At 42.1% G+C, this 17953-nt stretch overlaps 1 protein-coding gene and 1 pseudogene across 2 annotated transcripts in view; both read left to right on the top strand.

The window, feature by feature from the left end:
* Positions 1-2635, top strand: part of LOC111977083 (extracellular sulfatase Sulf-2-like) — a 94452-nt pseudogene extending 91817 nt beyond the window's left edge.
* Positions 2636-3968: 1333 nt separating this feature from the next.
* Positions 3969-17953, top strand: part of LOC111968816 (rho GTPase-activating protein 39-like) — a 53438-nt gene continuing 39453 nt past the window's right edge. For both annotated transcript variants that reach the window (XM_023994706.2, XM_023994713.2), the window contains exon 1: positions 3969-4105. In XM_023994706.2, the coding sequence (XP_023850474.1) occupies positions 4092-4105 (14 nt within the window). In that variant the 5' untranslated portion in view covers positions 3969-4091. The remainder of the gene's footprint in view (positions 4106-17953) is intronic.

Here is a 17953-nt window from a genome sequence, read left to right on the forward strand (position 1 = left end):
ATGTATGTATATATATATATATATATATATATATATATATGTGTGTGTGTGTGTGTTAAGTTTTAGTATTAGTGGGTGTTGAGTAGTAGTAATATAATTATTCTTTATTACAGCAGCCCTACAGTAATTCAAAGACAGGGTGCTGTAAGACAGGGTGCTGTAGGACTGGGTGCTGTAAGACAGGGTGCTGAAAGACAGGGTGTTGAACACACACACACACACACACAACTCAGTTAACTATGTTCTATAAAAACATTCTCTATTTCAGGTAGTAAAGACATAAACTCCTTCAGTGAATACAGGTACCCTAATTTTTCTGGCTTAATGTCTTTTTGTCCTTTGTTGTCTTATTATTCCCGTTTTTTCAAGGATGAATACGACTAACAATAAATCACTAAAGTTAAAGATATACTGTAGGTTATACATTTTTCTACATTGGGTAGATAATAGAATGGAACACTTATTTTGAAAACYTTTTTACCACAAGATGAATTCTAAAATGCAAGCATGCTAGCAGCTTCTGCTCCTCATTTTGCAATGTCTTCACTCTTTGTTTGTGTATGTGTGTGTTTCCCCCGCATGTGGACTGTATGTGTCCGCGCTGTGCATGCTTCAGGCCAGTTCAGCGTCGAAAGAAGCCAAAAGTGAAGAAGCCCTCCTCCAAATCGCTGTGAGTTTGCACAACCCATCTGTTCCTCTCAGTTCAGCCAACCTCCCCCTCTTCATCCAGATTACCTTGCTTTGTCAGATGGCCTGGTAGCATGCTCTTCTCAGCCCTCTCGGTCCAGGCTTTTCATGTAACTAATACTTACCTGCATTTAAGTGCCATGCCCTCAAGGATAAGATATTCACTTTTCAAAGTCAGTGGTATTGTGCTGATGAGGTATCTTTTCTGGTCATTTCTTGTCAGTGTCACCTTCTTGTGTTTTCCTATTAGAGTTGCTAGAAAAAGACCCATTGGCACTACTGTTATAAGCAATTGATTGATGAGAAACTCTGATCTATCTCCATCTCGGTGTTTATACAGAGGGCAGATTTGGGAAGGATGGGTTGGTTAGCAACCTGTGTCGCACAATCCACCACATCGCAGTGTGCCAACAGAGGACGACCAGAACTACTGGAGAACCTGAGGACCTTGTACAGACTTCATGGGAATGTAACCTGAAATACCATTATTGTAGGAGTTTATGGAAGAGGATGCTGATCCAACATTAGCTACTACTGATACTCAGATCATCACCCAGAAGAGAAAATACTGACAGCCAAGAAAATGAAAACTATATCCTCTCCCGTCTTCTTTCTCTGTCTCACACACACACACACACATTCACATCGGCACACACTCACACAGGAATGTTCTTACCTCTCCTATCTCCCCAGATCTCAGGACCACCAACCTGAGTTGGAGACTCATCAGCTGAGCGTGGATACACTCTGAACCTTTACTTTGAATTTCAACAACCGCGCTGAGTGAACAGTGAATGTGAGATGTGTTTAATATTAGTTTCTTGTAAACGCCTTAACATTGGGTAACGAGATTAGCTTAATGTCAACTCTGCTGCTACAACCTGACGTGTATCATCCCTTATGGCCTTGTGCCATTAGTATATGGTATATGATGTCAGGCAATTACATCAAGTCAAGCTTTGCACACTCACAGCATGAAAAGTAGTCAACAAAACGTCAGTACGCCTGGAAACTCTCCTCAAGGCCCACAACTCAAGACTCCTCACCTCCTTTTGTTGGTGCTACGGCTACAGAATGAGTCCCCCAGGACATGTACTCCATTCTTTTGTATTGTAACTAATATTAACGTTGATCAAATTTCATGCAAGGATTATTTACAGCCCCCAAGAATGAGGCAGGTGTGATGACGACAACACACCAGACTGTATGGGGATGAAGCTGGTTAGGATATGACACATCACATCATCACCTAGCTTATCCCCCCTAGTTCACTTCAAATTCAGGATGGGACTTCTCTAACCAATACCCCACCCTCCTAGACAATGGTACAAACAATTGGTATAAACATCTTCACACCAGCAGAATGCTTACATTTCATTAGTGGATGTAATTTTACTCCTTTGTATTGCTAATGCCACCAGCTAGGTCTGGTCAGGTTAGTTTGTTCAGCTTGCTATACATGGTGCTATGATAACATTGCGAAAATAAAGACTTGCTGTACAGTATGTATTTGAATGTATGTTGTGCAGTTAATTTTTTATAATACTGAAAAGGAGGCAGACTTCTCTTGTGTTCGATTTGAGTTGACAAATATGACCTTTTAGATAAGAACGTAGCCTGATGAATTGTCCTAGTTCTGTATTTCTCCATTTGTTCTCTGCACATCTTTCTGAATTTATTTTCTGCTCTGTCAAAACCCACTTTTAGTTTGAAAAAAAAAACGTATTTATAAGGAAAAAGCACTTAGAAAATATTCACTGTGAAAAGAATTCCCTGTAAAATGACTCTGCTCGTCTGCTGTACACGAGTAAACAACACAACAATGTAATGCAGCTTGACATGCATATTCATTATATTGCCTTTTTTTGCTTTCTTTGTTTCTTAGCAGTGACACTCCCATAGCAGAGAGTTGTAATAGTGAGTAACTGTGAATAAAGTGTTGATTGCCCTCATGCCTCTTTACTACTTTAACCCTGCTATGTATTTGTCAACTCTCTGTTGTTGACACAAAGCTATAGAGTACCGCAGTATGAGTCATGATACCCATAAAACCTAGTGGTCAAACAGGGAAATGGTTCCAATCGTTTTTCCACCATTCATTTTTCCCATGGGGACTTTAGCCTGGTGTGGGTTAGCCTGGGTTAGCCTGCTGTGACGTTTTTATAACCGTGTAAATCGCTCTTGGACAATGTGACGTTTATCAATATATTTGCCTTTATTTACCCCTCCCCCCAAAAAACTAAAACAAAATGCTAATGTGGCTATCATAAAGAACTACAAATGCCATGATGATCTGGACGAGACTGACAAATTGAGGCAAAGGTAAGAATATCTGGATTAACTATCTAATGTTAGCTAAATGTAGTAATGAATCAATTGGCAATGTTTCTTTAAATGAATAATTCTGTGAACTGTCTTGTGCAAGTTTTAAATTGACACAATACCTGCTAGCAAAGTTAGATATCTAGTCAGCTAGATATGACGGGCAGGAGCTTGCAGGGATTTGTAGTTTTGCATGATGTCTAGTTTGAATCTGAGAGTAAATAGAGACGAATAGACTGACGAAATTCACCTTGTCCGAGAGAGATGTACATGGTTATCAAACCGTCATGACAGGATAAGCCTACATGAAACACAGCCCATAGTGTTTCTAAAATCCCCTATGGGAAAACTGAATGGTGGAAAAACTTTTGAATCATTTCCCTGTTTGACCRCTAGGATTTATGGGTATTATGACACCTCCAATGTGGGGCTCTATAAGCTTACATAGTGGGCTCAGGATGAGTAATGAGTCAGAGTTCTGTGCCATGAAACTCCACCAGCAGGTGTCTCTGTTTGCTTTCTTGTTGCTGACCCAGTTGTCTTCAACCAGTTCACTTTTCTGACTGATAAAAATCAAATTAAAGGTTAATCATATTTGATGCCGAACTATGTAGAACCAACAGCTTTTCCTATTATTATAATGCGAAGTCCTTAGGTAGGCCTACATTTTATATTCCTGAAGTCCCATGTTGAGGGCCAGATGTCTTTTGGACTCAAGATCTCAAAATGTCAATACTAAAAAGTAGTACCTTACAGTGAAGAACTGACACGCGAGTAATAAATATAAAGCATCAACATTGGACTATAATTATTCACCAATAATAGCCTCATAATTGTGTCGCATATCCCGTCAGAGGAATGGCCATAGCAGGAAGAACGAGAATTACTGGGATGCGGAGTTGGGGGATGACCCCATTATCGTGACTCACGTGCAGAGGCGGAGACTCCATATCAGAATTACTACGGGACAACTGTCTCGTGTTCATACCGTCCAACAAGGTGGGAAAATTAACACGAATAAATAAACAAGTTACATTATAAATTCAAGACCTAGGCAACGCAATGCTTACAATGTGAAAACAATGTCTGGGATAAGGTAAGATACATTCTAAGGGAATTTAAGCCTACCGGACAAGATTTAGAACACAAATAACTTTCACTCAACCCTCACCGCAGAATGTGTTAGGCGGGCTATTTTGATTTTCGAAGACAGACTAAGTGAAGTGTAAAATGTTTTCATTGAGTTTAAAGTTTGTGTAACAATGTTACTTTAGGCTAGAATACAATATTTGGTTACCAATAATCCAATATCCCTGTGAAGATGAGGAATGGTGGAGGAAAGTGATATTGCAACGCTATGGGCAGAGCTTTTATTATAGTGTAGTAGGCTGTCTGCTGTCCTGTTTACAGGTTAATACTGAATGTTATTCATGTCAGAGATGGTTGGATAATCATTTAGAATAGTGACCAATAAGTTTCCCCCATGTCTAGCTGAGGAAGGCTCAACTGCTTTGAGCGTTACTTATCTACCCCATGTTATCTTCTTTCGTTGTCATATAGAGACAATTAGCAGCCACATCTAATCTTGTTAAAAACTAATCTTTTATAGCACTATAATCACCTAACATCAAAGCATGATTGAACTTGTTCTCTATAAAGGCAGTATTTCCCATTGCTGCTGAATCCCTTTGGGGAATATCTAGTTTGCCTGTGTTTAATTGAATTGCCAGTTTCCTGTTTAATTCTTGAACTGATTTGCAAATTGGCTTTAGTGGCTCTTTGCTGTGGTTAACAGACCATGGCAGTAGACAAATGTCCCTATCCCATTTGTTGCACTGCTGTTTCACTGATGAAGGTTAGGATGGCTGGTGCAGTTAACTTGCCTTAGTTTATTTAATATTCTCCAACATATCTCTCTATGCCTTAAGACAGATGTGCAGCTGCTCATAAAAACCTTTTAGTCTATCTTCTGCTTTCAATTTGTTTCTTGAAACAGATGGTTCAATGGAAATAAGTCTAATCCACAAGCTCAAAGAAAGTCTTATGCAAATGTTCTCGATTTTTACTTCCCAAAAACCTATTTATTAATGGACATAAATTAAATTGCATTTATGTATTTGAATGTGTTATTGGTGTCAATGGTTTAAAGCAAGCATTTATGTGTTCATGTCTTGAGCTACCCCCTGCAGTGTCAACAGCCTTGCCGTCTGTTTTGAGTGGTTCAGGGGGAAATTCTAGAACAGGGGTACTCAAGTACTACACTGACAAAAATATAAACTCAACATGTAACAATTTCAAAGATGTTACTGAGTTACAGTTCATGTAAGGAAATCAGTCAATTGAAATAAGTTAATTAGGCCTTAATCTATGGATTTCACGACTGTTAATACAGACATACATCTGTTTGTCACAGATACCTTAAACAAAAAGGTAGGGGCATGGATCAGAAAACCAGTCAGTATCTGGTGTGACCACTATTTGCTTAATGCAGTGTGGCACATCTCCTTCGCATAGAGTTGATCAGGCTGTTGATTGTGGAATGTTGACCCAGTCCTCTTCAATGGCTGTGCGAAGTTGCTGGATATTGGCGGGAACTGGAACACGCTGTCGATCCAGAGCATCCCAAACATTCTCAATGGATGACATGTCTGGTGAGTATGCAGGCCATGAAAGAACTGTGACATTTTCAGCTTCCAGGAATTGTCTACAGATCCTTGTGACATGGGGCCGTGCATTATTATGCTGAAACATGAGGTGATGGCGACGGATAAATGGCACAATGGGCCTCAGGATCTCGTCACAGTATCTCTGTGCATCCAAATTGCCTTCGATAAAATGCAAGTGTGTTCATTGTCCATAGCTTATGCCTGCCCATACCATAACCCCACCGCCACCGTGGGGTACTCGTGTGGGTGAGCAAACTACTCGCCCACATGACGCCATACACACTGTCTGCCATCTGGTATAGTTGAAAGCGGGATTAATCCGTGAAGAGCACACTTCTCCAGCATGCCAGTGGCCATCGAAAGTGAGCAATTAGTTACAACACCTGCAGTCAGGTCAAGACCCTGGTGAGGACGATGAGCACGCAGATGAGCTTCCTTGAGATGGTTTCTGACAGTTTGTGCAGAAATTCTTCGGTTGTGCAAAACCACAATTTCATCAGCTGTCCGGATGGCTGGTCTCAGACGATCCCGCAGGTGAAGAAGCTGGATTTGGAGGTCCTAGGCTGGCGTGGTTACAGGTGGTCTTCGGTTTTGAGGCCGGTTGGACATACTGGCAAATTATCTAAAATGATATTGGAGGTGGTTTATGGTAGAGAAATTAACATTCAATTCTCTGGCAACAGCTCTGGTGGACATTCCTACAGTCAGCATGCCAATTGCACGCTCCCTCAACTTGGGACATCTGTGGCATTGTGTTGTGTGACAAAACTGCACATTTTAGAGTGGCCATTTCTTTCCCCCAGCACAAGGTGCACCTGTGTAATGATCATGCTGTTTAATCAGCTACTTGATATGCCACACCTGTCAGGTGGATGGATTATCTTGGTAAAGGACAAATGCAGACAACAGGGTTGTAAACAATGTTGTGACATTTGAGAGAAATAAGCATTTTGTGCATATGGAACATTTCTAGGACCATTTGTTTCAGCTCATGAAACATGGGACCAACAATTCACAGTTAAAAAAAAAAAAAAAAAAAAAGTATATTTCTGAAGATCCAGTCACACAAATATTTCCTAGGTGGCAAAGGTCTGGATTTCCTGCAATTATACACATTTGTCTTATGTGTGTTTTATATGATACCAGGGGTCGAAGCCGGGACACACAGTTTGTATTGACCTTGCTCTGGGTCTGGATCTGGACCGGGTTCCGTCAGTTGAGTATGGGGGTTCTAGAATGTTTTGATTACTTTCATTCCCATCACTGGTGGTGGAACCATCAGACATATGAATCACTCCAAGGTCCTCAGAAGCAAGCTGTCTGCAGAAGATACCATTTATATGGCCTGGAGGCATCCGCATGCTTTCCAGCTGAAACAGTTCGGAAGAGTTTGTGCATATATTATGACAACATTTTGTTACGTTTTGGACTTCGGTAAGGGTTTTTTCGGGTTGTTCGGCACACCATTTCTTTTCTTGAGGGAAGCACCAAAAGTCTTAGTTAGATGTAAAATTGCGTGACTGCCAAGGGCTAAAATAGAACTCATTCCTATTTCTGACGCAGATCGCGCTGCAAGTCCTGCCTCTCCCATCTCCTCATTGGTTTATAGAAGCAGGTACCCACGTGCCATCTCCTCATTGGTTATACCCACGTGGGTGATTGAAAGACTAACTGTTTTGCCAGTAGTCGTGGTAATACAATGAAAGTTTAGATGCGATCACCATATAAGTTAAACGATGAAAAGGCCTGGAAGGAGGAGAGATGACTAGAAACGATTCGGTTGGCTGTTTTATGTGTGGATTAATTGTCGGAGTAGACGTCCTTGTGCATTTCAGGTAAAATAACAAATCAAATCAAATTATATTTGTCACATACACATGGTTAACAGATGTTAATGCGAGTGTAGCGAAATGCTTGTGCTTCTAGTTCCGACAATGCAGTAATAACCAACGAGTAATCTAACCTAACAATTCCACAACTACTACCTTATACACACAAGTGTAAAGGGATAAAGAATATACATAAATGTACATAAAGATATATGAATGGGTGATGGTACAGAACGGCATAGGCAAGATGCAGTAGACGGTATCGAGTACAGTATATACATATGAGATGAGTAATGTAGGGTATGTAAACATAAAAGTGCATAGTTTAAAGTGGCTAGTGATACATGTATTACATAAAGATGGCAAGATGCAGTAGATGATATAGAGTACAGTATATACATATACATTATATTAAGCGGCATTGTTTAAAGTGGCAGCAGCCACTCGATGTTAGTGGTGGCTGTTTAACAGTCTGATGGCCTTGAGATAGAAGCTGTTTTTCAGTCTCTCGGTCCCTGCTTTGATGCACCTGTACTGACCTCGCCTTCTGGATGATGGCGGGGTGAACAGGCAGTGGCTCGGGTGGTTGTTGTCCTTGATGATCTTTATGGCCTTCCTGTGACATCGGGTGGTGTAGGTGTCCTGTTTGACCCCAATGATGCGTTCTGCAGACCTCACTACCCTCTGGAGAGCCTTACGTTTGTGGGCGGAGCAGTTGCCGTACCAGGCGGTGATACAGCCCGACAGGATGCTCTCGATTGTGCATCTGTAGAAGTTTGTGAGTGCTTTTGGTGACAAGCCGAATTTCTTCAGCCTCCTGAGRTTGAAGAGGCGCTGCTGCGCCTTCTTCACAACACTGTCTGTGTGGGTGGACCAATTCAGTTTGTCCGTGATGTGTACGCCGAGGAACTTAAAACTTACTACCCTCTCCACTACTGTCCCGTCGAGGTGTGGATAGGGGGGTGCTCCCTCTGCTGTTTCCTGAAGTCCACAATCATTTCCTTTGTTTTGTTGATGTTGAGTGTTAGGTTATTTTCCTGACACCACACTCCGAGGGCCCTCACCTCCTCCCTGTAGGCCGTCTCGTCGTTGTTGGTAATCAAGCCTACCACTGTAGTGTCGTCCGCAAACTTGATGATTGAGTTAGAGGCGTGCATGGCCACGCAGTCGTGGGTGAACAGGGAGTACAGGAGAGGGCTCAGAACACACCCTTGTGGGGCCCCAGTGTTGAGGATCAGCAGGGTGGAGATGTTGTTACCTACCCTCACCACCTGAGGGCGGCCCGTCAGGAAGTCCAGTACCCAGTTGCACAGGGCGGGGTCGAGACCCAGGGTCTCGAGCTTGATGACGAGTTTGGAGGGTACTATGGTGTTAAATGCTGAGCTGTAGTCGATGAACAGCATTCTCACATAGGTATACCTCTTGTCCAGTTGGGTTAGGGCAGTGTGGTTGCGATTGCGGCGTCTGTGGACGCCGCAATCGGCGTCATGTTTCCGGTCACCTTGCCCTGGTTAAAAGCAGTGGTTCGCACTTTCAGTTTTGTGCGAATGCTGCCATCAATCCACGGTTTCTGGTTTGGGAATGTTTTAATAGTTGTTGTGGGTACGACATCGCCGATGCACTTTCTAATGAACTTGCTCACCGAATCAGCGTATTCGTTAATGTTGTTGTTGGACGCAATGCGGAACATATCCCAATCCACGTGATCGAAGCAGTCTTSAAGCGTAGAATTGGATTGGTCGGACCAGCGTTGAACAGACCTGAGCGCGGGAGCTTCTTGTTTTAGTTTCTGTCTGTAGGCTGGAAGCAACAAAATGGAGTCGTGGTCAGCTTTTCCGAAAGCTGTTTATATCCCAGGACAAATTAGCTAGCAACAGCAAGCTAGCTAAATAGGACAAATTAACGTTAGCTAGCAAGTGCAAGCTAACTAGCTCAATTGCCATACATGTTTAATGCTTTTTGACCTGTCCCCAAATTAATGTCATTGGTTCMGAGTTTTAATTTTTTAACCTGCGTGTCGTAATCGCGTTTGGTGTGGGGGGGGCAAAATTAATTTATGCACGATAGCTCACGATGGCGCACGCGCGCAACCGGTTTGGGTTCCGTGTAAGATCTCCTCGGCAAAACGGTCAAAATTTTGTGCCAGATTTCTTGCGTTTTCTAAGATTAATTCTGACTATTTTGAGGAAGTGTATACTGGCTATGCCGTCTCAAAATGGACAAACAGTATTATTGCTGCTTTTTTCTCTTTATTTAAGCGAAGATCTTTTTAAGGGAGTATGTGAGCACACTCGTTTGGTTCGCTTAGCCGACACACACTCACGTCTCAATTCATCACACTGTTCTGTGTTGCCGATTGCTCGTTTTCTGTAGCGATGGGTCAAAACTTTAGTGAAAGACTACATTCTTTCATCCTAGCACTCATTCACCCCACTATGATTCTCTTACGCTTTTACCAAGGTGATGGAGCTCTGTTTTGTCCATCCAAATTTGTGTGGCCAATCCCAATGTGCCCTTGCTCCTTCCGTTAGGATTACATTGGGACGAACAGTCCAATAGCTTCAGATGAGGTTCATGATTTAGAGAGGCAAAACCCTCACGCTCAGGTTTTTAGGTAGTACAGTTTGAGTAACTGATTGAGTTGTCAACGGTAGGTGCTAACACACTAGTTGTTTCCTGTCGTTACACTCAGGTGTTGGAGGATGTCTTCATGTTTGATCGGAACAGCCCATTCCATTCCTCCCAGCCCTCTTTAATTGTGTTGTGACTAGAAATACAGTATGTTAATCCGATTCTACACCCTGAACCCCTAGAGAGGACATTATGCTTGCTGCCCCCCTGGTCCCTTGAGTTCCAGTGCAAATGTTAACAGCTTAACTAGCCTGTGTGTTAGTCTGATCCAGGACCTACAGTTGAAGTCGGAAGTTTACGTACACTTATGTTGGAGTCATTAAAACTCGTTTTTCAACCACTCCGCAAATTTATTTTTAATTAACAAACTATAGTTTTGGCAAGTCGGTTAGGACATCTACTTTGTGCACGACACAAGTAATTTTCCCAACCATTGTTTACAGACAGATTATTTCACTTATAATTCACTGTATCACAATTCCAGTGGGTCAGAAGTTTACATACACTAAGTTGACTGTGCCTTTAAACAGCTTGGAAAATTCCAGAAAATGATGTCATGACTTTAGAAGCTTCTGATAGGCTAATTGACATAATTTGAGTCAAACTCAGTGCCTCTTTGCTTGACATCATGGGAAAATCTAACAAAATCAGACAAGACCGCAGAAAAACTATTGTAGACATCCACAAGTCTGGTTCATCCTTGGGAGCAATTTCCAAACGCCTGAAGGTACCACGACCATCTGTACAAACAATAGTACGCAAGTATAAACACCCTGGGACCACGCAGCCGTCATACCGCTCAGGAAGGAGACGCGTTCTGTCTCCTGGAGATGAACGTACTTTGGTGCGAAAAGTGCAAATCAATCCCAGAACAACAGCAAAGGACCTTGTGAAGATGCTGGAGGAAACAGGTACAAAGGTATCTATATCCACAGTAAAATGAGTCCTATATCGACATAACTTGAAAGGCCTCTCAGCAAGGAAGAAGCCACTGCTCCAAAACCAACATAAAAAGCCAGACTACGGTTTGCAACTGCACATGGGGACAAAGATCGTACTTTTTGGAGAAATGTCCTCTGGTCTGATGAAACAAAAATAGAACTCTTTGGTCATAATGACCATCGTTATGTTTGGAGGAAAAAGGGGGAGGCTTGCAAGCCGAAGAACACCATCCCAACCGTGAAGCACGGGGGTGGCAGCATCATGTTGTGGGGGTGCTTTGCTGCAGGAGGGACTGGTGCACTTCACAAAAKAGATGGCATCATGAGGGAGGAAAATTATGGGATATATTGAAGCAACATGTCAAGTCATCAGTCAGGAAGTTAAAGCTTGTTCGCAATTGGGTCTTCCAACTGGACAATGACCCTAAGCATACTTCTAAAGTTGTGGCAAAATGGCTTAAGGACAACAAAGTCAAGGTATTGGAGTGGCCATCACAAAGCCCTGACCTCAATCCTATAGAAAATGTCTGGGCAGAACTGAAAAAGCATGTGCGAGCAAGGAGGCCTACAAACTGGACTCAGTTACACCAGCTCTGTCAGGAGGAATGGGCCAAAATTCACCCAACTTATTGTGGGAAGCTTGTGGAAGGCTACCCGAAATGTTTGACCCAAGTTAAACAATTTAAAGGCAATGCTACCAAATACTAATTGAGTGTATGTAAACTTCTGACCCACTGGGAATGAGATGAAATAAATAATTCTCTCTACTATTATTCTGACATCTCACATTCTTAAAATAAAGTGGTGATCCTAACTGACAGGTACAGGGAATTTTTACTATGATTAAATGTCAGGAATTGTGAAAAACTGAGTTTAAATGTATTTGGCTAAGGTGTATGTAAACTTCCTACTTCAACTGTATCTGCCGTCAGCAGCCCATGTCCTCATGGGGGATCACCCAGACAGATGCCTCTTTCCTGTGTGGCTCACTGGCCACCACCTCTGACTCACCCCGTAACTCGGCCCTGGTTTAGACACTGGGGTCGCTTGTCAGGTCAGCAGGGGATGGGGGGTAGAGGCTGAGGCACAACTCAAAATGCGGAAACATACAGAGACTGTCTCAACTATATAGTTAAACAGCCGCACAACTGATGGAAAGGGTATTGCTGGACAAGCCTCCAAGCAGATGGCTAAGGATAACTCCTTATGGCCTTTTTTAACCATTTCACTCTTGGCAGAAACCCCTCTCGGACCTAAATGTTGGTTTATGTCTTCATTTGTTACATTTCACCTCCGATGAGCTGACGAGAGAAAGAAATAACTAACATAAATGAACCGATTAATCTCCATATTTTAATCCGTTACATCCGAATCGGTTAATTTTTCTCCATATTTGTTTGGACAAGTGACCCCATTGTTCCTGTTATTGACAGCTGGCGTACCAGACAGGCAGGGAGTCTATCCTGTATTTGGTAAACACACTGTCCTCTGTCCCTTAGTCCCACATGCTCCTTCTCGTCCAGAGGCCTTCTGATCTGATAAAGTGTTCATTTGTTAAGGCTGGAGAGGAGGATTGGACGAGGCCTGCCCCCTATGACAGAGGATTTATTGTGGTTTGACAATGCTGCTGCCTTATGTCTCAGACAAACAGTCACTGGGCCTGTCCTGCTGCTGCATCATGTCTTAGACAGACCGACAGACAGTCACTGGGCCTGTCCTGCTGAGCTGTGAGTGGCCGGAAGTGCCCAGCATTACTGCTTAATACTGCTACATTAGTGGGAGGAAGAGCGGGATAGTGGGCAAAGACCAAGACAAAGCCTCCATACAGCCAGCATAGAGCACTGTTTTTTTCTTAGTTATTTTGTATGCGGGGCTCAAAGAAGGTTTCTGAAGCCGGGCTGCCAACATTAAAATGTTCCATCTAAACCAATAGGAAGGCTCTGTGTGTGAGACAAGATTATACAGAACAAGTTTGTTGCAGTGAGACCCTTGTATGGATTGGGAAAGTGTGTCAAACAAAAACCAAGGATTGCAAAGTTAAACAAACCATACAACTCTATGCACAATGACTACTTTAACAATTTCCAATGAACATTTTACAGAAACACATTTACTTGAAGAACAGTACAGATGCAAAGTTTGGTAACAGAATGACGGCACAAACCGCACAAACCGTCATTCTGTTACCAAACGTTGATTCTGATTCTGCACTGTTCATCAAATTAATGTGTTTTTCAGTGGACATTGTTAAAAGTAGTCAATGTGCATAAAGTTGCATGGTTTGTTTAACTTTGCAATCATTGGTTATTGTTTGACATCCATTTTAAAGTGAAGAATCTGAGTCTCCGCATCATTCTTTTTCTGTGGAATTCCCTAATGTAAAACTTTGGAAATGACATTGAAAGCCAATCTATTTTCAAGGGCCACCTCTTAAATACCTTCTTAATCCCAGGGCAGGAGAAGTGGAAAGTGGAAACTGTTCCTGGTTTTGGATTATCGCAGCTGTTGGAGGTCACCCCACATCTCCTAAACATGCCCCAAGCTCCACCCACTGGACTCCTGTGGAGGGCTCCGATTGGCTGGCGGCCATTGTGGGAATGGTAAAAGAGAGTTTTAGTTGAATGAAGTCTGATTGCTGATCTGACAACAGAGCCCATTGTCCCTGGCCATCAGGCATTAGCAGAGGGTGCACTGCACATGCATTGTAATGCATATGATTGTGACTCATCACAGGATAGGCTTGCCAGCTCTGCTTTTTATTCTTTCACAGAGACCCTCTGGATTTATGTAACACTAGAAACTTCTCACAAAGACAAACAATTTATGATATTCCCGAACTGTAGGTTTTTTGTTATGACTTAAGTCCTTAGTAATGAGTTTGTTTTGGTGCAGAGTAGGACTGACTCTATTTAGTAGACTGGTCGATTGTTTGGTCGATAGGCTCTTGGTCGACCACGATTTCTTTAGTCGAGCAGTAGCAAATAAAAAAAAACATGACACCTGTCTAATTCATGTCTGTCTTAGTAGACTGATCCATTGTGTAGGCCATTGGGACGGCACAGTCCATCAGTCTAAGACGTGCTACTGAAATTGTATATGGTTGTATCATGTAAGAACAATGATGCAACACAAATAAAATGTGTATTATTTTATAACAAATTAGCTTTCTCCCGCATTGGATAATGGTCGCTGTCTGCATTTCTGAAACACATCAGTGCGCTCTTGAATTAGCGCCTTTTCCTAGGCCATGTTGCTATGTGCATAATAGCAAAGTTAACCAGCATATTGGTGTTGAGAACAATGTGGCGGAGGCAGCAGAGGAGTTAGGAGACAGGAAAACAGTCCTTGCCTTAATTGTCTAAGAAAAGTGAGAAGAGAGGAAACAACAACATAATTAAGTGTATAATCAGTAGCCTAACTGTTAAATGTGCCTGGCTTTATAAATCATCCATATATATCTACAAAAATAAGACAGATCCTGCTTCTGTTGCCTGTTTGAGTGTTTTGTTTAATAGCCTACTGATTCCGTGAGCACCAAGCCTCACGCAAAAATTTCAGAAATGTGACTGTTTTTAATCTTTGCTATGCTGTAATAATGGCTTTACAATTTTATTATTTATAATTTATTAAGTGTCAGACATTTTTTTCCCTAAAAATAACCCTCCCTTTTCCTTGATCTCCTTATTGTTATTATAACTATTATTATTATGATCATCATTATAATAATAAGTAATGTCATTATCATTCRTAGGCTTATTATACCAGCCTTGTATAACCACCATTGAGCTGTAGGCCTAAGAGAGCATCCTGTTTAGTCTTAATACCGTAACTTACTGAGGCCTATATTTCAATACTTATATAGGCTACTGTATCAATAATTTATTCGTTCTTGTCATCACACACCATACGAGTCATTCATGATGTGAAATGCAATCAAGCATTTTAGTTTTAAAATAAAGCGTCCATTGAATAATAAGTGTAAACAATAAATAGGCCGAAACAGTTCCATTTCAGAAATTGCATACATGGATGAATGCGACTGCAGCAGGGAAGAGAGGGAGACAATGGGTGCTAGTCACACAGTCACTCGCTGTCTTTAAAATAAAACAATTACACAATGCAACAAGTTTGAGCCAGGTGGCACAATCAAATCATTTGCGGTCGGACKYCCTCTAGTCATTTTTGTCTTAATTATTTCATAAACAGTTTGCTTAAAGCATCAGACAAGCTCAGTGCATATAGTTGATTTGATTAAAACACATAGGATGTGTTTATATATGGAAAAATGCACGATTGAAAATTTCAACCAATCGAATGGTCGAAAGAACAGACAACACTTGGTCGACCAATATTTTTTTTCTTCACTTCTGAGAGAACTGACAGCCATTGTATAGACGGCAAAAGACAAGTTGTGGAATGTCCACTTTGGGCTGGACCATTGAGTTGGAACAGACAGACCCCAGCTCCAATTATGACACACCTCATGGCTTCCAGACAGACAAACTAGACAGTCAGATTTGGAGGTGTGCAGTATCACTCACACATGATACTACAGGGATTAAGGTCACTTAGTAGAAAACAGGTGTTATATTCCCTCTCCAAGGAATGTGTGCATTTTATTATGGGGCTACTCAGTCATCATGGCCCTTGTGGAGGTGACCCTGCAGAGTGGCAGAATGTACAGGCTCCTGGCCTCTCGCTGCTAGCCAGGCTTTATGTGGCACCAGGGCTGAAGGCCTTGCTGGGGCTTAAAGTGCTTTACCTTTCTTCCCCTCCTCGGCATCCTGTGCTCCCTCCCCTTCCTCACTCCATGCCTGTCTCTTGTATCTGATCTGATCTCTTAACACAAGGCCAGCTTTATTATGCCTGACATATCCTCCATGAAAAATGACCACAGCAACTGCTGTTGAGCCCTTTCAGGGAGGGGAAGGCGTTGACAATTAGTTGGAACAGTGATCAGCAGTTGTCCTGTCAGGCTGATGTAGGCTACTTCAGGTAGGGGGAACAAAGAAAGACATCAGAACCTTCTTTCAAAAACTATTCAAGCACACCAACTGTATACCACCACAACAACAGCCCATCCATCCATAGCACAGAGACATTAGCCCAAATGCCTCCTAGTTACTTACTATGACTGTGATATGTGGTTGTTCCACCTAGCTATCTTAAGATGAATGCACTAGCTGTAAGTCGCTCTGGATAAGAGCATCTGCTAAATGACTAAAATGTAAAAGGATTTCACCACTCCATCAATGTCACAAACACACAAGCTCCTTTCCCAGTCCCACATGGGGAAACCCTATGGCCCAAGGCTAGGGACAGATCCCATACCTACTTCATTCACCCCCTCACACTACCACAATTACTTATAACACATTTTAAAGAGGACAGTATGCAGCCTTCAGGGTCTGACTTTAAGCACATTGCTMTTTGGTCTACAGAAAAAGGTAGCCAAGCATCATGTTTTAATCCTGCCATTTATTGTTTTGCCCTGCCAATTGTTGCGTAGCCATCTATAATTGATTGGGGATTCAGTGGTGCTCTCAGGTGTTAAACATGCAATACACACGTGCGCTCCAATTGTGCCGTGGGTTTATGTGACCCCTGCCACTTGTGGAATGGTTGGAATTCGAGGTGACAAACAATTGAAGCAAAGAATGTGTGTGACAGGTGCAAAGCTGTTCCTTGTCATCTGAAACAGGTGCACTCTCCCCTCTCCCTTCAATTGTTCTCTCAAGCCTGGATGTGGGTTCCTGCCTGTATCTGTCCAGTATGGTGGCCCAAATACTCTGTATCCTATTCCTAACTCAGAAACAGAGTTGAGCTAGGTGTTAGAACATTCATCAAACATCACTCTAAATGGAATTCATAACCAGTGTGACATGTGACTAACATACATACATTATATACATAATCTTTGTTTACTTAAGCTGTTAGCTCCCTTGCATTCAATGCAGAGAAATTGATATGGTGTGTGTTCTGGGGGCCCCCTCTCTCTATCACACAGTGTACACTACAGGGGTCATGGTACAGTCTGAATTACACACTGTTAATGGAGCTACTGCAGAGCACACTCAGTCCATGTCTTTACAATGCATTACAATGTTTTACAATATTTGGATAAGCACGTTACCTGGCAGCTATGTTGTATACACTTTGAACTTAATACATAATCAAACAGAAAGCGGCCTTTACTAGATTATTACTCCTATTATATTGAGCTACATGCCACTGCCAGCATGGCTGGGCTGGATGGCTTAATATAACAGTGAGGTCTTTATATTGTCTGATTCTAGCCTCGGACACTTTTCCCCTGGATCCCTGCAACCTCTTTTGTAAGGTGAGCAGAGATGATTTTAACTCAGAATTTCTGAGATTGTTATTTTTAAATAGCAGGTGTGTAAATACGCTCAGGAGGACTTACAAAGTTTGGCACTTGTGGCTGTTGCTGGCAGATGGTAAGCTAGGTTAGCTAATTGAAAGGCAGCCCCTGTTTGAAACATCAGCCTGGGCAGCTCCTCAAGAGACCGGGTACAGAGTCTCTCTCAGTATAGCCTGTTGTTCGGCGAGGTTAGAGGTTGGTTTACAAGGGCGGTAAACTTTTTAAAGGATATTTTTGATGTAAATGGCATGTTATAGAATGGTCCAGACACCTTTTTTGTGATTTCACATTTTTGAGAAACTTACCCCAAACAGGAAATCACTTCCTCATCCTCGTTGTGTAACATGGGAACCCTGAAAAAAACATGAGCAAAGGCTCCAAATTCACCCAATTACATAATTTTAGAAATGGTAAAGCTCTGAGTATAGGGTTACAGGTCTTTAGATGTTGTACACATAAAATTGTGTAATTCTGAAACTGTATCCACAATGCTAT

Source organism: Salvelinus sp. IW2-2015, linkage group LG1 (assembly GCF_002910315.2).
Source record: "Salvelinus sp. IW2-2015 linkage group LG1, ASM291031v2, whole genome shotgun sequence".
NCBI classification, from domain to species: domain Eukaryota; kingdom Metazoa; phylum Chordata; class Actinopteri; order Salmoniformes; family Salmonidae; genus Salvelinus; species Salvelinus sp. IW2-2015.